We start from the raw sequence: 22198 nt of genomic DNA, 5'->3' as shown, positions 1-22198 counted from the left end.
AAAAGAATGCGGCATGTGAGAGATCTGGAACTGTAAAATGTGACTTTTTTCCCTCCAAGTTTCAAATGTTGAGGAATATAATGGAATAATCTATTGCACCAAGTAAGGAAATGAATACTATTTATTTGAAGTAGTCTAGAGGAAAAGGAATGAGTGCTGCTTTGACTCTTTCTCTCTTTCCCTTCTTCCCTCTCTTTCTTTCTTTCTACTATCTATTTCGGCTTCACCCTGAAGTGCTTCTCTTATCAATACTGGAAAACAGGCTTGTCCCCCTTTCCCAAAATTTGTTGATACAGAAATATTAAGTCCGGCTATGTCGAAGAACTTGGTTGTTTTCAACATATTTATTACAGTTTACATCGAATTGCTATCTCAGATACTTAGAGCTGCCCCAAATCCAAGAAACTTCAGTAAAGTAGGCTTACTTGGTAACATCTTCTCAAACCAGATTTCCAATCACTTAACAAGTCTATTTCACCATCGCGACAATCCTAAGTACAAGGCATTATTTGTGGAAAGTATTAAAAATGAGATTCCTCTGAGACCATAATCAAAGAACATATTAAAAGTCTTCTCAATTTGTTGAAAAGACTCAATCTTACTCATTCTCTAGTAATAAAAAAAGGCCGTAAGAAACTTTCCTAATATGTTTAGGGTAGTTCCATAAAAAAGCAATGCCTTTGAAGAAAACATCAACCATCGTTGGGGAAGTATCAATGGAAAAATGCTGACTCAGCTAACAACAGACACCCCTTGCCCCCTATACACACACCATGTCTGAGGAGAGCAAGCTGTGGAGATGGTACTGCCCTTACAAACCCCCCAGCAAGCTGGGCAGATGCTGTGAGCTGCTTATGTATTGGTGCTGGAAACTTCACTTCATGACACACACTTGCACACTAAGGGCTGGCAGTTAAGAGTAGAAGCCATGGGATGGAGCAGAGCTGAGAAGCCAAGGGGGAAGGCTGGGGCTGACCTCTTCTTTGCCTTGGGCCTTAATCACTGACCAAGTGCAGGAACTGTATGTATAAGCATCAGCCCAAGCAACGGGTCAAGGAATTTAGTGCACAGAAGGCTAACGCTCATGAATATACAGCTTTTAAAATTCAGATGCTGCTAAACCTAAGAATATCAGAACACTCTGGGAAGTGAAGGATACCATTTGTAAAAATCATGTTACAAACCACCTGCCACTGTGTGGTTTCATTTATTTCTCATACCATCACTAATACTTCTGATGTTATTACTCATCTTTTACAGATAAGCAAACTGAGGCTCATGAGAGATTAAATAACTTGCGCATATTCACAACCCGGACCCAAAGTCAGACACGCATTTGTGATTCTAGGCCTTTCCTATGATCATCTTCTGATGCCCAGTTAATGGGAAAAAGAAACATTTACCAGTTTCATTTTTCTGTATGCTCATTTTTGGAAAGGATTCAGTGAATACCTTTTATCCCTGTTTATAAATGATATTCAACAAATATTATCGAGCAGATATAAGGCATTTGGTATCGAAGTGACAAAAATAGGAACAGAACACACAATTGCGGCCCTTGAAGAACTTACCATCAAATGCAGACACATTGGTTAAAGGAAAATGTGCACAGTAACAATAAACCAATTCTGAGGACTAACTCTACTTTTTGGCTTTTCTTTTCAGTTTACAAACATTACCCTAAACACCGTGGCTTTCTTAAAAGAGGAATGAAAATTATAATATAAATACAATGTCCTTAAGAAATATGCATGCTCCTTTCCAGTTTTGTGAGGAAGAGCACCAAGTCCAGTGGGTTCTAGTCTAACTGCCAAAAGCCAAAACTCATGTAAACATTCAGCCAGTGCAAGCCCATCTTTGTGGGTGCTCACATACAAGAAGATCAGACAAGTCACATGGTACAATGTCATAAAACGTGAAAAGAACGTAACTCTGGTAGCTTTCACAAAGGTCTTAAGACTTGGACTGTTTTACCAAAAAAGCAGCAGTGAAAAATAAAATCCCTCCAGATTAGCACAACCCACAAAGATGCAGGAGAATTTTCTGGAGGTTTTTGAACATGGGTAGCAAGTGGAAATAAACAGTAAGCCAGATGAGAGCAGAGAGGGTTTACCAGGCTTGACAAATGACACCGTGATTCACACCCACTGCTGGGCCGTCTCTAATAAGCCACAGAGGAAGCAGCCAATCTCAGCTAATTACCAGATAAAAATGTATTGTAAGGACTCTAATTAGGAGACGCGAATGGAGGTGATCTAATGATTAAATGCTGCATTCGAGTGACCCCACCATCAATGTGCAGTGGTGCAAGATGTCACTGGAATATTTTGTAGAAACAGTAATTTTATTTCGAGGAGGGGAGGCAGTAATATTTGTAATGATGGCTATGAGGTAAACTAATTAAAAGATAGTTCCTAGAGGAAGAGGGTGGCGGACAGCAGCTGTGGCCATTCCAAAACCAAGTGCCAAGTCTCAACAGAGGAACTGCAGTCAAGTGGAAAATTTCTGCCTGACCTCTGCCCTTGCTATTAATTTGCAGGAAAACTAATGACACATATACATATTCCCACAAAATTGTTCTAATTGCTAATTTGCCAAAGGAGCCCAGATTCCAAATTAAACATGACTGTAGCCTGTGAGGGACGGATGAACAAAAAGCTATAAACTCCAAACAGAGGGGGCTCCGCCTCGTGAAATCATTTGAAGGCTGAACCAACAAGTTAATGAAATGTCAACCTTGTCAACTGCTATAGAAGTTTCTTAACTTTTAAACTTTTGTTGGATGATCACATGCTTGTCTTGAGGAGAAACTGTCTTTAGGGGGGAAGGTCATGCGGGAGAGATAAGATGGAGAGTGGGGAAGGATTCAAAACAGGCTCTGTGTTCAAACCTGCTCTTTTAATTAAGGTCTCTCTGAAAAAAGGGAACCAAAAAAAAAAAAAATTAATTACAGGCTTAGAACAGAAGAGCAAATCGGGAACGGTGTGGATTTTGCTGTAATCTTGAAATATTCATCTTAATTGTAAACTATTAAATCTTAATATAATCATCAATTAGAAATGAAAGCATATGTGCTTCGTGTTTCTGATTGTACTTAAGGTTTTAAAAGATAATTTTTTTCCGGGCCATGGAGTAGGAAGGGATCGGACTGGGAGGGTTTCTTTTCCTATTTTTCTCATTGTGTTCATTTTCTATTTAAAAAGAAGTTGCTATGTTTAGAAAAGTTAGTAACTCTGATATTTTCTACATGGCAAGTTTCCATCATGTGATGATTTCGGCAAAGATAATCTCTTTGAAACTCTGGCCAAAAGTTAAATTCTTATGTCACTTAAAATTGCTGTAGGGTTTTATTTTTTAAATTTATCTGTGCTCTCAACCACCGTCTTTTCCCCTGGTTCAGTTACAGGACTATCCTGGAAATCTTATCTATCCGAACTATTGGAACTCTATCAGCTACCTAATATTCTGGTTCGCCCTCTTTTAAAAGATTAATCTTTACTTTTTAAACAGTAACCTCCTCTCTCTTCTAAAGAAGCTGAGTCACTCACATTTTTAAAAAACAAACAAGCCGCTGATGTAAACCCCCGACAGAAACAGACTTGTCATAAGTATTCCCATAAGAACTCGTTTTTATTTTTGTTTGTGCTCTTGCCTCACATGAAAACAGATTCGGAGAACAAAAGACAGACCTGAAACCAAAACACCAAGGGACCCAGCTGCTTAGTAGGGACTTTCAGGCTCACAGAACTCGTTTTTCTGCTGTTGGTTTTCCTGGCCTGAGCAGGCTCAAGTCCTGCTTGAACCACACGGCGTTTCTAGACATGAATCACTGGCGTTCAGAGACAGCCTTTTTGAGGCTGAAGGGACAATACCAGCCCATGGGGAGGCTGGGTCTGGGGTGGCAGAGGCAGGCTTTTGTTACGAGCCTTTCTTTGCCTCCCTTTACCATCTCAGCCCGGCCCGGCTGCTGTGTTAGAACCTGGTGCTGGCGCAGGGCAATGACTGAGAAGGTGGTGTCACTGACAGTGATACTAAAACCAGGAAAACTGGCACTGAGCTGAGGAGGGGCACTTCATGAGAAACGGTATACATAAAAACAGTTTGTGTGCCTTGTGCTCGAATCTCTTTTTATGATAGCCTAACATTATTTCTCCAACTCTAAGGCAAGGCAGCAGCAGCCAGAAAGATCAGCCATTTCTTGAAGAGTTAAAAGACCCTTTTTCAGAGGGGGAGAACTTTGTTTTTATAGTAGCTAAAAACGATTTCAAAACAGTCCTAATTGCTATGGTTAGAGGAAAAGAGAATGCGTAAGAAGGAAAACCCAATACTGCATTTCACTTCGAATATCCAAGTTCCTGTAAGTGTTTTATAACATTTTCATAAAGAAGGATATACTACCTACACTATTAATTCCTTGCCCACCAAAACTAAAGGAATGTGCTTTCTCCGGGATCAGGAGGCATTCTCTAGTGTGTAGGAATACCCGAAAGCAAAGCGTACCTCTCGTGTACTCGGCATCATAAAAGACGATTTACAGAATTTCCTGACATCATAATCGTGAAAAGTCTTTTTAAAATATCCTTGACAACTTCATAAAGTCGTAACACAGACATGCTTCTTGTCATTGTTTTGTTTTGTCCTCTGAGTTACGCCTCCCTCCAAGGCAACATCTCAGCAAATCCTCCATGGAATGAGCATGGAGACATCAACCCCCAAGCCATACGTTTTGGTGTTTACTTTGAGAATGTTATTGAGTTTGGAACAAAAGAATATCAATCATTCTCATTATGATCGTTTACTACTGTCTGATTTTTTGCTTTTGCTTCTCTTAACATGGAAAAGACAAGAATATTTTAAAACTCAAAATACAACAAATTTGGCCTCCAAACATATGTCAAGAAAGGCTTTTCCCATTGCCTGTGCTCAATTCCTAGAACATAGAGCTGTTCTGGTAAACTCTGACATATCCTTTTCCCTGCAGGGTCCAGCCTTAATGAAACTAAAAGTATGAAAAGCTTATCTTAGCTGATGTTGGCAATTCCTATCTTGCTCCGTACTGATCCTCTGGGCATACCCTTCTCTCCCAGCTCCCTTCTTCAGAGACACACAGACCCAGGCACCTACTCTTAACCCAAGGAGAGACTCATGAAGAAGCTGACTTCTTTCCAATTCTTTTTTTTTTTTTTTTTAAGATTTTATTTTTTTCCTTTTTCTCCCCAAAGCCCCCCGGCACATAGTTGCACACTCTTAGCCGTGGGCCCCTCCAATTGCGGCATGCGGGACGCTGCCTCAGCGTGGCCCGATGAGCAGTGCCATGTCCGCGCCCAGGACCGGAACCGACGAAACACTGGGCCGCCTGCAGCGGAGTGCGCGAACCCAACCACTCGGCCACGGGGCCCGCCCCTTCTTTCCATTTCTTGGCATTCATCTTATAGGTTTCATCTTGGATGTCACTTCTCCCAGGAGTCTTTCTCGCCTCCACCATGATAGATCAGTTGCTGTACTCATACACAGCATGATTCGTGCAGTGGAAATGTGTGAGTGAGTGTGCATGTTTGTTTATTTATTTGTTGAGGAACAGGAAGGCTGTGAACTCACATTCCAGTTCACCTATACACTTCCCAGTGTGGGTCAAACTCACGTCCATATCTACAAACTTGGGATTGTCTCGAGATGAGCACATCCTCTAACTATCCAAATCTGAAGACGAGTTCCACGATACGATCCAGAAAACACGTCTACGAGCTGATGTAAGAACAATCCAAAGAGGTTTTGGCAGTTTCTTTGATGCGATGAAATGGGGACTGGTTGGAGGATTGGATACAACAAATGACACTTACCACCCAAATGGCATTAGGGAAAAGCAACGTTTACAGCAAAGCATTCTATCACTTAGTGACTAAGAATTTTTAAATAAACAAGAAGTTCCTTTTAAACAAAAATGGAAAAAAGAAAAAAAACTGCATAAACTCACTAGCAAGGCTGTAACATGAAAGTCCCCATCTATGGTTAGATTTGAATCCCGGTGGCTGCTTATTTCAAATCAAAGATTCTAGAAGCATACACATTTGAACATACACTGTGCCTTCTATTATCAAAGGTGGAATAAATTAATTACATGCAAAAGGGAATATCCGCACATTAGAATCGATCACCAGATAGCTCTGTATCCCTAAAGCTGAAAGAATCAAGGGTTTGCTATATGTGTGTGTGCCTTTTTTTTTTTTGCCAAGGAAGTAAAAATTTATGCAAAACACTACACGTCTACCTTTTATAATTAATTTCCCAATGCCTCACCTATACATATTTTAATAATTCCTGATTTATAAGATGGTATCTATAATAAAATTTTCTATTTTCCAATAAATGAAAAGAAGGCAAGTTCACTCGGCAACAGAATGTCACACAATATCTGCTTGTCAGGCACCAATTTTTACTTCTTACATGTAAGTTAAAGGATAAGGAATTTATAATGCTGCCTGTGAAGGGAACCACTTTTCATACACAAATGTGATCTTTTTTTTTTCAAAGGGTAATACAACAGTACATTTACATAAACTAATCCAAACAATCTATGTATCTGACAATGGCAAACCTCACACAGACGGCCTATTGTTGGTTTACATCTTGGAGTTCTTTATATTGGCTTGTAGCGCTGCTCTAGCTGTCAAAGGTTTGACTTGGACTCTAAATAAATGGTTATAGAAGTGCTGTGCAGCGATATTGGACTTCTTTGCAAAAGAAAACCTGCTGTGTATGAATTCAAAAGCTATTAATTTTTCAGTGAAAAATATTCGTGCCTATTTCTTTTAATAAAGAAATACTGTGCTGAGCTACTAAGAGATAATGTTGACTAGTGGTAGAGAGTTTTCAATAGAGCAGTTAAAAATAAATTTAGTAGGAGGTCCCCTTCAAAGTTATAATTTTCCAGAATGTAAAACATTTTTTTTTTTAATACTAATCAAGACAAACCTTCCTTCCTTGTGCATTTCCCCCATGTCTGCTTTTCCCTGTTTATTGGCTGCTTAACACTGGTCCTCATGGAGATTCCCAACGTTCCTTTTGCGGCCCATGTAGGCTTACATATATGGCGCTCCCTGCCAACACCTGGCCCCATCACTCACTGAGCGCCCCCACGGGGCTTTCCAATTTTCTCTCTCGTTTTATCCCTCCCCCTCCCAAGGAGCCCCACGATCCAAAAGGAGTCCATTCCTAAAGTGCTGAGTCCAAACATTATTCTACCATTGTTTTTAATCCATGGAGGAAGAAGGAGATAATCTCATTCTCCCCTTTGTTGCTAGGTTTAAAGAACCAAACCTTTCGTCCTGGGAAAAACCGTTTCCCTACAAACAAAAGCCATGTGAAGACTTTCAGAGAGTTAGAAGGCAATCAGTTCCCTTAGCAATCGGCTATGCCCACTGGAGAACTCAGCTGAGTCGTTTCAGGGTCTCACCAATTTGCTTAGCTGGGTTCATATTATTCCCAGGATCCTCCTTGAAAGGAGGAGTTGCTAAGGAATAGCACGAATAGCACAGTTGACTACTGATTCCACAATACTGAATGGTCTGGTCCCCCCTCCTTTCTTTTTGGTAGCCTACACATTCAGTCCTACAGCCATTTACTGCAAAATACATGAAAACTAAGGACTCTTTCCTAGTAAAAATGGATGCGCAGAGTGTTTAATGATTTTATGTCCTATATCTCAGTAATGTGTTCTGTTTCAGACATTAATTTTGTCTGCCAACTGCATCTTGGCAGGCTACCATATTTGCTGGGTTAATAGTCTGACTCCGTTTTATTTCTATCACCATAAATCATACATATATGGGTGTATGTTTGCTTTATTTATAGAAAAAAATCAGTCAAAACAGATAAACCAATACTTTGCCATTACGCTGCATCATTGCATATTGATTAAAATTGCTGGTACTAACTATAGATTGTCAACGCTCAATTAATTTTCACACAGTGACTCCAAGCAAAATCAAATAAAGGCAGTGTACCTTTAAATTTTACAAATCTTAAAAATCAAGAAGCAAAGCGCTCTCTCCATTTTAAATAATCAGTTGAAGCTACTAGGAGAGTTTCAGAAATATAAGTATATGAGAAATACAACTGTTAAAGAGATCAATTTACAACAAGGAACGAGGCCCAAGACAGGGTTTGGGGTTTAGATACCATCTTTCTGCTTTGAGATTAACTGTCTGCGCCTGGTTCACACTCTTCAAGGTCAAGTAAAAGGGAACAAAGCAAGAATTACGGGATTCCTCAAAGTCTTAAACATAATTTCAGCATACCATGGTGGGTTTCCTAACTGTGAAGGAGTGATTTTCACTTCAAACTCTTTAGTAACCATTACATGCTCTACATAATTTGGTCCTTAACTATTCCGATAGTGTGTTTCCTATGTCCTTCCTCTGTTATAGTTAGACTGGACCATCGCTCAGTCCTTTTCTCATACCCACTGTCTCTCAGCTGACCTAGGCTGATATGCCTTTTTCTTCAGCGTTGTTGGTCTGGCTGTCTTCCCTCTGCATTCCTACCATTCAGGAAGGCTATTTTTTGCTTCCCAGTGAGCTCTCATAATACATTTTAGTACCTTGGTGTAGCACCAATCATCCGCCCCAAAGAAGAGCTGGTTGGTTGGGCCTCGTGGTCAAGGACAGTGTCTGAATCATCCTGTATGTCCCTACATGCCTAGCGCAGTACCCTCTTTATAACAGGTAACCAGAAACAGTCGACTGAACTTAAGGCCTTCAACACTCAAAGCTGCCAGAGTAGGCAGCGCTCCTTCCTATGCTTGGAGTAGGGAAGCAGAGAAGAAAGAAATCCTGTAGGGTTTTCCCCCTTGGTGTAGTGCAGTACTCACGGGCTGAGGGGCGGCTTTGGGTTCTGTAGACTTCACATGCAGGTGGGTCATCATGGCTTGCAGACGCTCTTTGTCTTTTGCAAGCTAGGAAGGAGAAAATGCTTTGTTATTTCTTTGAATACAGATGCATGACTATTTTAACATGCCAAATGATACAGATGCCAAGTTAAACTATTGGTATCATTGCACATGACAATGTCTTTCTCATTGCTTAACTGTTTTGAAATCTATATGACCATTGCCAAACTCCAAGTAACTGGAGGTGTCGGTATGAGATTTCTCAACACAAGATGCATTAGCCTTGAACTGGGAAATTCTAGACCTGTTGGCACCAAGGAGTCCCATGTAACACAGACAGCTAAAAGACGAAAACGTGAATCATGCCTATTAACCAAGCTTACTCATGAGGAAGCCGAAGGAAAATGAGCTAGGTAGCTAAAACTCATAAATTCATCTGTTGTGGTTGTGGAAAAACTCCTAGACAGATGGGTACATTTATGCAAAATTAACTTCATCTTTCTTAACAGGTAGGCATAGATTAAGACAGTGCGGGCAAGTAATATTAGGAGGGCAGGCGCAAGGCTACAGGGATTGACGGGTTCCCATTTTCAAATGAACACAGAATAAGCTTCCTCATTCATGTTTCACCATGTGAGTACCTACTATGCAGTAGTCTCACCTTAACAGAAATTTAAGTCTCTTCATTCTATAAAAAAAAAATCTTTTGAAGGCACAGGAGTTTCTATTCGGATGTACATAGTAGGCACTTGAAATACTACTTATTGGATGTTACTTTCGTTATGGTTGCCTTGAACTGTTTTCACATGATGATATTTTCACTAGTTCCAGACAGTAGGGCTTAGGGGACATATCACAATTACCTCTTTAAAAGAAGTGGGAAACATATCCCCAAAAGATAAAGGTATAGTTAAGAGAACAGCTGTGGAATTTCAGGAAAATGTAAGAGATTAATATGAGAGAGAGAGAGAGAGAAAGAGAGAGAGGGAGAGATAGAGAGAGAGAAATGGTCTTAGTTCAGTGCTTTTAAAGACTATTTCTCCAAAATAATGCCTCAGAATATGAGAGGGACTCTTTCCTTCTATATCACATAATTAACCTTAAGTCTTTAAAATATCAATAAAATTTTTTGTAAGTCTAAAATTATTTCAAAATAAAAATCCACTAAGACATATTGTTAAATAAAGGTGTTTCAGGAACTGGGGAAAGCCAAGGAAAAAGAAAGGGTACAAAAGCCAGAGGGAAAAAGCTTTCGGCTTATCCTAAGTGAATGACTCAGTCTCAAGCCATATCACATTTGCTTTTTTTTCTTTTTATTCCCTTGTGGTTCAGGGAGGAATAAATTAAGAAGAAAAAAAGAATTGCCTTACAGTGTTAGCATTTATCTTTCAACAAACAGGAAATGAAAATGATACCATATTAGGAGCAACTTTATGTTATTCATCCTCTGTTCTTTAGTAAGTTATTGAACAGCCAAACTAAAAGATGCTCTGAACACATAACGCTAAAGGAATTTAGTTTTCAAAAGTGCTCAGTTAGAACAATTAAAATGTTAGCAATGGCATTTTTTACAGTTATTTGGTTTTTTTTATGTAAGTGTCCTATACTTTTAGATGTTAAAACTAAAATATTCTCAGATTAAAAAAAAAATGTTTTGTTTTAAAATTGTCACAGGGCAGAAGGAATTAAGGCATATATATAAATCCTTCTTTTAAAAAACAAGTAGTCGTCTGCCATACTGAACATTACAAATTAAAGGGTGAGAGGTGATATTTATTAAAGAGTCTGATGAATATTAACTGTGACTTCTTTTGGACGTAAACATTGTTGAAGTAGCAATTAGAAAGACCAAGTAGAAGGAAAACCCAATTCCCTGCATCCAAAGGAATCGTCACCTCTGTATTCCATCCAAGTGTCTACCAGGCTGACCTTTTGCTGGTCACAAGGAGTAACACCACATTGCAAACACACATCTAGAGTTTGTACACGCAGTCACACCCACAACTCTGGAGGTCACTGCCATAGGGAACATTTTCTTATTTTTCCATGACAATATTACTTAGAATTCATCATCCATTTTGAGAATTACCAGGTTCCTTATTTTGCCTCAACGTCAACTCTACCAACCTAGTTCTGCTTTACTGTAAAAGATGGGCAAGGTTATAGCAAAAGGCAAAAATCCAAGTTTGGGTTTGATTAGTGCAAACTAGCATGTAATACATTCTTGGAAGGGTTTTAGATTTTTATGATCATTTATAGCTCTAACTCTAACAGAACCTGTTTTAACAATTAAAAAAACCCTGCCAAATTCACTTTTTGTCTTTTTAGGCAAAAAGGCTAAACAGTCACACCTACTGAAACCATACATGAAACATGAAACTCCATGAGCTCACCGTCCTTATCAGCTTTCATGGCACCCTTTCATTATTATGAGAATAGAAACATTTAATATTAGTAAGTATATTCTAGCATTCCCTCATAAGCTGAATCTCATGAAAAGCAAAGGAAAGGAGAATGTGAAAATCAGTCCAAAGGTCAATTAAAAATTTGGTTAGCAAATTAAAAAAAAATTTTTATGTTGTGATATCAAAAGAGAATTACTCTCTGAAAGCTTTCCTGGTGGGTACAGAGGGAGTATCTGGCATAAAAGGAATGGCAATGGGCCACACATTAAGGGGAGCTGCTCGTGTCGTGTTTGTTTAAATTAGCAAGGTTGTTCACCAATTCTGTAGAACAAGAGTGGAGTGAAATGGATGATGGACGTGGGCACTACAATCAGACTCTGCTGGATTCAAATTCCGGCTCTGCAACTCTCAGCACATTATGTAACCTTTTTAAGTATTTAGTTTCTCCTTCTAAATATGGAATAATAATTTCTGAACTTTGAAGGGCTGTTTTGAGGATTAGATAAGTTCTTGCACATAACAAGCTTAGCATAGAGCTTAGTGCTTCACGAAGGCTCAAAAAATATCTTTTTTTTTTTTTTTAAAGGAAAGTTAAATCAGTCCAGTCCATCTAGACTTCTACAGGCTGAGTGTATGTTTGGAATCTGGATCAACATAACAGGGGTTCGATGGAGCCTGCAGTTGGGCTAACTGGGGAGACAATTTTGCTGTTTTAAAGAATGGAAGAGAAAACAGAGGAAAGACGAAGCTCATTTCTTACGGATTTATCTCCTTGGTTCTCACTGCATCTTCCCCTCATCCTAGGCAAATGCTTTTTCTCCCCTTGGCTGGTATAGGCCATCCCCTCTTCTATTAGCCATGGCCTCAAATTAGGTTTTAGAGAGACCACAGTGTGAAAGATCGGAACGTGTGTATTGCTCCGGAGTCACTGATAACTGCCCAAGGCTAGGAGCTCCATTCAGTATCTTCAAAGATAAAAACGGAGGAGATTAAATTCATTCTTTTAGCAGAGAAAAGGGAACATGGTTTTGGGTTCATTTAACATAATCATTTTATATGTTGTCAAGAGGACTAGTCATTTTAAGCCCAATTTGGCAGTTCTCACTCGTGAGAAACAAAATTCTTTTGAAATAAATGAAGGACTTTGAATATGTAAAAATGCTAGAATTATTGAGGACAGATGAGAGGAAGGGGCCAAGTCACTCATTTGATTTCAGAGGAGAAAGACTGTTGTGGCTATTTCAGGTCCTCTAGTCCTATTCTTGTATTTTCTAGTCGTGGAAACTGAGGCTCGAAGGATGAACTTACTGGAGGTCATGGAACTGGGAAGGGGCAGAAATAAGACTAGAATCCTGGTTATATGATGCTTGGTCTGACTTTCCCACACTGGCATGATCATAAGAATCACTCAGGACACTTACTAAAAACACAGATCTTTGCCTCTTTCCTGAACTACTGAAACAGGATCGCCACGGAAGGGGCCGGATACGGAGTTTTAGCAGGCATCCAATTAACGAGTAGGCAAGTCTGGATTATTCCCATACAATGATCATCCCCAATTTGACGGTACGGGGTCGTACCTAAACTCGCTAATAAGCCCAACACTTCAAGGGAGGGACCCCGAGTAGGTGGTTTTAATAAGGACCCCGAGTGTCCAAGTTTAATGAGGCAGGTTTGGGAGACACTACTCTCTTCCGAGGACTGAGTATGCCTTACACAGAGGCTGTCCAGGTTTGCTCAGTGGTTCTGTATACAACGATGGTCCAAACAGAACTGACTGAGGCCGAACATATCCAGTTACCCAGGTCTCCAAAGGACACAGGATCAAAAGAAGAAAAACAAGAGGAAAAAACAGAAAAAAGCAGTAACTGGAAGGAGTAGAAATGAAATTCTTCTACCAAATTGAGTATTTACCAAATAGTTATCTTCGATCCACCTTATCAGTCTGTGGTCATTCACATGCCTTTGAGACTCAGCACCAGTGAAAACTTGTAAACAATTTCTTTAACACCAACTACAGCTCGCTGGTGGTAGGCAACCTATGGCTCATTTCACCCCAGTGGAAGAATTTCCCTACTTTTATTATATTCTGTCACCATCTTAACATTCCTTGCATGTTATTATTAAAGACTCTCTTGACATTTAAAGCAGACGCACACTAATACTCAGTCATAGTCTAGGAATTCTAATGCTCCCAGAGTTAAGCAGGATTTTAAATTATGAAAAATAAGTGTCTTGATTTTCAAAGGGGGACGTGGAAGTGAGAAACTCAGCGACTCTCTGCTTTTTCTTGGCTCCAGTCACAAAGCAGTGGCGATACATAGCTCTGATGCTATTCAGACCTCTCTTCCCAGCATGCTCAGAGCTTACTCTGTGAGGCATGAGGCACTGTGAGGATGCGGCTGTGAGGAACCGTCCTGAGGACTGCCTTGAATGGGGTTAGAAAGGTCCAGAGGGGGACACATTACAGATAATACATTTGTGAAAGTCCAGGAAGCTGGTGTGATTACAAATAGCACCGCTAATGGTAGAGTAATCACATGTAAAGTCCTACGCTAATTGATTTGTCTTAGGCTTAATGTTTCCCTCTGCTATTGAAACTCGTGCACTTCTCTCCCTGCTGACACTTTCTTAGAGCTTTCAGTTCCTGGTGTAGATGATTTAGGTAACTTAGAAGTGCTCCCAGCGTCACTGAGCTCCAGCCTTCCCCTGCTGCCATGGACTGCTCAGGAGAGAACTCCATGAGGCAGAGAGGGACACGGCTTCACAAGCCAAGCTGTAAAACCAGCGATCTGCAATGCCTGGGTAGATGCGCAGAACCCCACTGGGCCATGATGACCCCCAGGTGAAAACTGTAAGGCAGCGCTGTGCAATAAAAGGAGCATGGCTACAAAGGCTGGGTTAGATGCCTGGGCGTGGCCCATTATTTGCCATTGGCTTTGAACGAGCTAATTAGATCTTCCAGATCTCTGTTTCCTCATCTGTAACCGGGAGGGACATGGAAAATTATTTCTTTGGCTCTAAGAGGCCAATAACTGTGAAGATCATTGACTTAGTAACACCCTTTCAAAGAACAAGAAATAGCAGAAGTAATGGTACAGTATCTAAGGTACATACTCATTCAATCTAAGATATTCACTGATTTCCAGATGTTATATTTTTCCTTTAAAAAAATAACTCTTAGGATCGAGGAAACAGGGTAGAATCTACTCACTGAGGGACTGTGAGGATTCAAAGAAATTGAGGGCATGAAGCACCTAGGACAGTGCCTCGGCATATAGTAGGAGCTCAAGAAATATCCCTTCGAATGGTTTCTAAGCTCCGTTATGAAATAATTAGAAGCAGAAAATGGGACATTCAATAGATCTCTTCCACAGCCAATGGATTCCAACTATTGTTAGGGTGACTAACACATCCCAGTTTGCCCAGGATTTTCCCAGTTTGGAAAGCAAAAATCCCAAGACCCAGGAATCCCTCATTCCCAGGTAAGCAAACTGTGACGGTCACCCTATTTCCTACCGAACAATTAAAAAAGAATAACATAGGGGCTGGCCTGGTTACACAGTGGTTAAGTTCACGTGCTCCACTTTGGCAGCCTGGGGTTCGCAGGTTCGGATCTGAGGCGTGGACCTACACACCACTCATCAAGCCATGCTGTGCCGGTGTCCCACATACAAAATAGAAGACTGGCACACTTGTTAGGTCAGGGACAATCTTCCTCAAGCAAAAAAGAGGAGGATTGGCAAGATGTTAGCTCAGGGCCAGTCTTCCTCTTAAACACACACACAAAAAGAACAGTGTATTCTTCCACTATCCTTTTGCCTCTTCCTACAATCCAGGCAAATCCTTAAGTGGCTCCCTTGGCCTGGAACATCCTTGCCAATCACCCTTTCCCTGTCACCTCTGCAATGCCGCCCATCCCTCTTATAAACTCTGCCTGGTGTGCAGTTAAAGATGTGCCGGTCTCACCCTCCCTAGTAGGTTGAACATTACAGGAAGGAAGAGGCCGCCTTACTTATCTGTATCCAGTGCTCTGAATACAATAGGTGCTTGATAAATAGTGACTGAATGGAATCGAATTATTAAAGAATAAAAGGTACACACCCCTCCAACTCCAGCCCCTGCCCATGCTAGGCAGATGAACCCTATCAGCTTGGCTGGCTCCTTCCCCCTTGGCTGCTTTCACTATTCATTTTCAAGGGTCTACTGGCCAAGGGGTTATAGGAAGTCTGTCCTGAGCCCTATCCCCTGACGCATGCTGAGCCGTGGACATGACGAAGATATTGGATCTCCAAGGCTTCTTTTTTCTTTCATTCAAAACCCATCTTCATACACCAGACAGGATGTGCTGACAACTGAGCAAGGCCACATGGTCGTAGAACAGATTAAAACCAATATATGTGGCAGGAAAAATGTATCTATACCATAATTCTCTCAGCTTTCTAAGAGAGTTAAGTCCATCGGAAGACTTTTTTCTTGTTGTCTATTAAATTGGACGGTTTTCTCTTTTTCCAAAATGGAATTCTGATCCAGCCACTGAGCTACCTGTTGTGATATCTCATCCACAGCTTAATAGTTGAGAGAGCTCATAAGAACTTCCCACCTGAGTGAACCCAAGTAATTGGATTAATACGAATTTAAACCCTTAGGCCCATGTCTGGTAGAGAGTAGGTGTTCAACACTCAAGGAAGCTTCAAGTGCTTCCTTACAAGCCTGGCCCTGGCATCTGGGGTGGGCAATCCTTACTTCTCAACATATTTCCAGTTCCTTTGTTTTTTCCCCTTTGTCTTGTGGGGGAGGGGGCTATATATTTCATGACCTATATAAGACCATGCATATGGATTGTGGGAAATTTTTTTCCCTTCCAGTTCTAACTCATTTCCTTGAATGCATATCATCTTGAAGAATCTGTCAAAAGAGAACATCTAACAGATGAAATCTTAAAATACATTCCCTGACCTCAAAAAGTCACGTCCTTGACCAAAATAATTTCTATCGTGTCCATCTGTCTTGATGTTAGGAGCCTATGTGTACAGTGTAAGGAGCTCACACAACTCCTCTGGGTTTATAATACTGGGATTCCAGGTTATAGGTGGGGTTAATCCCCATCTAGTCCATTGGTAAGATGTCAAAAAATGACAACTGTCTTTATAATGAAAGGCAATTAGAAATAGTCAAAAAGGCTCAGAATGCCCACTAAGATGTCCTTTTGACCTCAATTTCCTCTTAGTAAGACCACTAACAGGGTGTAACATGAGAAGTGAATTAACCAATCTTTCTCTATTAACAAGCTCTACATAAGCCGTCCACTGCCAAGAAAATATGCATTATATATTTTGGTATCTTCCAAGAAAAATAAAACCAATACAGATGCATCTCAGGCACAGCACTGATTAGATAGGTCCAAGTCAGATCCCATAACCCATCTAGATTTCTGCCTGGCTGCCTGAACTCTCACCATTAGAGTCTTAAAGGCTTCTCCATTTAATTCAAGTGTAGTATTGTACAGATAGCACCATGCAGGGAAACAGCTCTAGTCACTATTTCCTATTAAAAAAAAACTGCATGCAATTCTTTAGGGATGTTTGACTTTTGGGTAAGAGACACAGGGCCTTCAGTTTTGGGTCAGAGTTAAGGTTTCTGGGGTTTGGATTCAGGGGGTTGGAAAGGTACATGGGAGAGCATTCAGGTGGCCTTCACTAGCTTTGGTCTTGTCTCATGCTGGCTGATTCTGCTCTCCCAAATTCTCCTGTGGAATCCTCTTAGGATGATTCTCCAGGGTAGATATAATGAACCTCCACTGATCTGTACTGTAAGATCCCATTTGACCTTCTTGGGTTTGTTTTCACAATGGGGGCACACATGTGACCTCTCTCCCAGGTGTAAACACCAGAGGCCTAAGGACTGCTCTGTGGAGAGAGGCCTTATGAGTCCGGGTGGTAGGAGGAGATTTCTTCTCCTACTCACACAGTGAGCACTCTTAGATGGAATTGTTCAAACCCTGATTGCTCTTTCCTATAATACTTAGTGGTACAAACATTTTTCAATTTCAAGTTAATAAATGGTGGTTTTGTAATATACTTTGAGATACTTGGAGGTTCAGGTATTTCCTGGACTGGCAAATGCCTTCTTTAAGGGAAACAGAAGTAGCCCTTGGGTCGGTCATGTCCAGGGCATCCCCTCTAGACGAGCTGATATACCAGTCTGCTGTTGAGAGAATGGGGAGCGAGGTCAATGGGAAACAAGACAGAAAGGCCACTGAAGCACAAGAATACCTCTTCAAAGTATTCTTGCTGCTGCACGGACCCGACTTCCCCAATACCTCAGGTTCTAGAGGCACCATGACTGCCACTTAAGTCAATTAAAAAGGACATTTCCAGACATGAGTGCATGAAACGGCAAATGCGACAGCACAAACATGGAAATGCTGAACGTCAGAGAAAGAGGAAGCCTAGGATGAATCTGGCTTTGAGTATAATTTTACCTTGCCACAAACACTCCCCACTGTGCCACATCTGCAGCCCAAAGACGCTCAAATCTAATCCTTGATAAGGGCTTCTCGTAACTCTGTCTCAGGGCAAGGGTTCTTTAAATACCAAAAACTGTTGACATTTTCTTGTGTATTTCATCTGACTGAACAATAATGAATGGATAAAATCTGGTTTGGCTTGGCCCCTGTCTAGCATTGAAACTCTCTCTTGAGCATATTTCTGGGCCTGTCAGCTAGCACTACCCAATAAATGGACGGTGCCACTGGAAAATTATTTAGTTAGAGTCAACTTTTACTCTAGAATGTGAGAACTGGGAGGGCAGCCCTACCTGTTTCACTCACTCTTGTATTCCATAGTGGCTCTAGCAAGGTTCCTAATATGTTAGAGGCTCTGGGTAATGTTTGCTACATGGATCAGTAGATAAATGGATGAATGAATGAATATCCCCCAGCCAGCTTTCCATGACCCCCAAGATTGGCAGGCACCTGTCACGTGAAGGAGCTACTGGGGACATCTGACCAATGTGATGACCAGAATGGTTTCATACATGAAGGCTAAGAAGGAAAAGGTAAGAAGGGGTGAGAAGACCTTTAGGCAGCCAGGAAACCTAAAGGAACAAGCTGCTAATAAAGTGATACAAATTGTTTCTTCTGATCCTCTTGACCAGGGATTGCTTGGCAAAATTCTTCTGCAGGGCCCAGCCAGACTGTAAGCATTTTCAATTTTGCAGGCCACAGGGACTCTGTTGCAATTACTCAACTTTTGTCTTGTATCGCAAACGCAGCCATAGATAATGTGTAAATGAATGGGCGTGGCTGTGTTCCAGTACGACCTCTCATATGGACATTGAAACTTGAACTTCACATAACCTATTCTTCTTTTGATTTTTCCCCCTCAACTATTCAAAAATGTAAAAACCTTTCTTAGCTCGTGGGATTTAGTCCATAGTCTGCAGTTTGTCAACCCCTGCTCTTGACAGGCACTATGTCATCACTCTAACCATTCTCGCAAGCTTTGAAGAAACTGAACCCTTCAGAATTAGCCTGTCCCTTCTTCCGTTAAAGCAAACTCAAGCAAAAATATTACTAGGAACATCACAGGTAACCACCACATAGTAACTCTGGCCAGATCATCTTCTTTGATGCCTATCAGAAGCTGAAAAACCTGCCTTCAATTTGATTTGGGGCTGAAGGATGAAGGGAAGTCTATGAATAAATGAAATCCACAAATAATGAAAAAATCCTCCTATTGGTTTGTACCACACTCACAGGCCACATCCACCAAAAAACATTAAAGCTGCCAAAATTAAGTTGACATATTGATGGTCTAACTCCTTTCCTTCTCCTGCCTTGTCTTCGTGCAGAGTGAGGAATAATGAATAAAAGAAATAATCAGTTCCTGAGTAATTAACAATGGCCTCACACTCAAATATGCAGTCTGGAATGCCTACCTGGGAGAACCAAGACAACTCCAGTAGACAATTTATTCTAGATGATCATTAAAAATTTAATTTTACCAATTAAATAAATAAATGCACGAACTTGAATTACTTTATAAACACCACCACCAGTACACATAAATTCAGGTAGCAGAAGTCATACAGTTTGTTCTGTTGAATCCAGTTTTTCAAGGGCTTACTTGAAAAACACTTTAATCATAAGTGAATTTTGGGGGTGAGATAAATACACTACTCTTTTCCTTACCAATAAGTATGCTAAATTTAAAGATGTTTCCAAAGACTCATGTGAAAATTTGGAGATTTTAGGATATGCCCTTTGCCTGTATGAATATCATACTGTTCTGATAAGTTGCTATCTGTAGTCTGAATGGAAAAATATTAACCAGCTCAAGAAAATAAGTTTTGAGACAATCTCACTAAAAAAAAAAAATGTAATTTGTCCTATAAGATGATAACTAATTAAAAAAAATCCTTTCTATCCTGAAAAGTCACAACAAAAAGTTTAAGTGTGTTTTGGCTGATTCTTCTCCACAACTATTTGAAGCTGTAAATGACCTAACTCAGTGAAATTCCAAATGTAATTATCTTCTGTACTTAGCCTAGGGCTCTCCATATAGCTCGGCATTGCTGTCTTGCATACAAAATAGGCTTTTCGATGGCTGGTAACAATATAATGTACAACATTGTTTTAATTTCCCCTAGTCGGCTAACCTCTTGCCTACACTGAACCAGCCAGAGGAAGAAGCCACAGTGAGTCATCAAGCACTCAAAAGCATTCTGGAACTCGGTTGCATAAATAGGGTTTGCAGGGTCAGGCTTTTGCAATTGTAAATTTTAATAATCTCCATTTCTGACCCAATTTTTACTTTTAGAAACTAATTTTCTATTAATTATACCAAGAATGCAATTATTGTTAAAATATGGTGGTTCATCAACAAGTTACATCAGGAAGTGGAACCGACATTAAGAACGCCCGCTGTCCCTCACAACTGTGAGCTGCAGGAAAATTTGCAGAAGTTTATTTTCTCTCGTCACAAAATACATTCAACATGGCCCAGTGGATTTCCAAATACAAGATATTATACATACATATATATATAAAATATATATACACATTATATATATCTGACTATGTATTTGTATATGTATGAGTGTGTTTTTAAAACGTACGCAGTGAACTCTCAACTGTTCTCAGTGATGGAGAGAAAAGAAGACAATGAAAAATGAGGAATAAATCCACATACAGTTTCTGTTTTAACTTTGGAAACCACGCTTGCCTGTATGCTCATTCGCTCAGTCTTGCTCACACGCACTCTCTCTCCATTCATATTCCTTCTCTCTCAATCTCTCTCCCCAGCTTGTCTTCCTAACTGCAGGTTAATAATATTAGCGACTTCGGGGACTTAAACTAACAACAGATAACCCAAAAGTTAAAAGGAGAAGAGGGAAGGGAGGGAAAGTGAGAGAGAGATGGCAAAGCTAAAAGCGGTAACTGAGAGTTGGCTGCATACAGAGAGATGCACAGAACTTCGAGACGTCTGTGCAGCCGTTCCAAAGAATGAACTGAAGCTGAACTTTCCCAAAGAGCAAAAGAAAAATAAAATAAAACAAAATAAAATGAAATAGAGGACAACAACAGGTTTGGACCTTCCATTCAATAATGAGTATACCAGAACTCATTACAGAACACTGCAGAAATTGGGAATTGGAGGGATACTGAGGTAATATTAAAAATAAATGTGGCTTTACCTGTAGCTCTAACTGCTGTACAACCTGCATTTGTACTCTACATTGAGCTGTACTTCTATCGTCCAGCGCATGCTCGCTGTTGAGATGTCTGCAACAATACATAGAAAATCATTAAGTGAAATGGAGAAACAAAAAGGAAAATATAAGTTACCAGGATGTTCAAGCATCAACTAGGCAGCGGGTCTAGTTCACAGTGGACAGTCGTTTTGTGCGTGGCCTGCCCTTCTCCGTCCCCACCATTCAGTCATGTCATGACATAGAATTTAGTACGCTGTTATCACCAAAACAAAGTCTTCCAGGGAGAAGCTCTGCAGGGCAACTGGAGATAACCATTTACACATAAATACGAAAATTTAAGAAAGTCGAGGCGGCATGCAAGACCACCTCAATGGGTAGAAATCAGACAGGGCCCGCTAGATATTTCAGAGGAGTCCAAATTGTATGGGTCTGAATAGGAGCATCTGTTCGCGAGAAAACTGATTTTATATAACTGATGACACATCCTTATATTGAAATACATTAACGTGAATGTCAGAAACGGCAATGGGTGGAAAAACAACTTTAAACATATGAAATCTGAAATATGAACCTACACATGCAAAATATGTATCAATGAGAGGGGAGGAAAGTGCAGACAATTATTTAAAAAGAAAACTCTGCCTGGGTTCTTGACTGGTAATGGTCTGGATGTCCAGCTTATAGATGATTCAGGACACATGCTGAGTATGCCTGTCTTGTGGCCCTTTCACTATTTATTAGATTTTCCAACAGGGAAAAGGCTAGCAAATTGAAATTTCAATCAGTTTTACCATATGCAGGAGCTCTGATAATCAGAGGGTTGAATCAAAGCCTAAAATCTTAAAAATAAAAATTCCTGTATCCACATCAGTTCTTTCTCATTAGTGATACAAAAGACTTATGTAAAGAGATATCTGCCCAAATTCTCTTAACAACATATTTATGACATTTAGGCCAAGACACAATTTGGATTCAAGATAAAATGACTGAATACTTTCTAACAACTACAACAATGATAATAATAATAATGATGATAGTAATAATAGGGACAGCTGATTTTTAAGACTGTAAGGTGCTACCCCATTTCTGTTGCTTGTTCCAAATGCGGTTCAAAATAAGAATTTTAGAACCCGGGTTTGCAACCTTTCAAAATAACTAAATTAACGAAATGTTCACCTTTAGCACTTAA

General features: G+C 40.2%; 1 protein-coding gene across 24 annotated transcripts in view; it reads right to left on the bottom strand.

The window, feature by feature from the left end:
* FOXP1 (forkhead box P1) overlaps positions 1 to 22198 on the bottom strand; it is a 412016-nt gene that overhangs the window by 22320 nt on the left and 367498 nt on the right. For all 24 annotated transcript variants that reach the window (XM_070576788.1, XM_070576797.1, XM_070576800.1 and 21 more), the window contains 2 exons: positions 20992 to 21079; positions 8870 to 8953 (listed from right to left, as the gene is read on the bottom strand). In XM_070576788.1, coding sequence (XP_070432889.1) covers positions 8870 to 8953; positions 20992 to 21079 — 172 coding nt within the window. The remainder of the gene's footprint in view (positions 1 to 8869; positions 8954 to 20991; positions 21080 to 22198) is intronic.

This window comes from Equus przewalskii, chromosome 15 (genome assembly GCF_037783145.1).
Source record: "Equus przewalskii isolate Varuska chromosome 15, EquPr2, whole genome shotgun sequence".
Classification (NCBI taxonomy): domain Eukaryota; kingdom Metazoa; phylum Chordata; class Mammalia; order Perissodactyla; family Equidae; genus Equus; species Equus przewalskii.
This window is presented reverse-complemented; position numbering and strand designations above follow the sequence as displayed.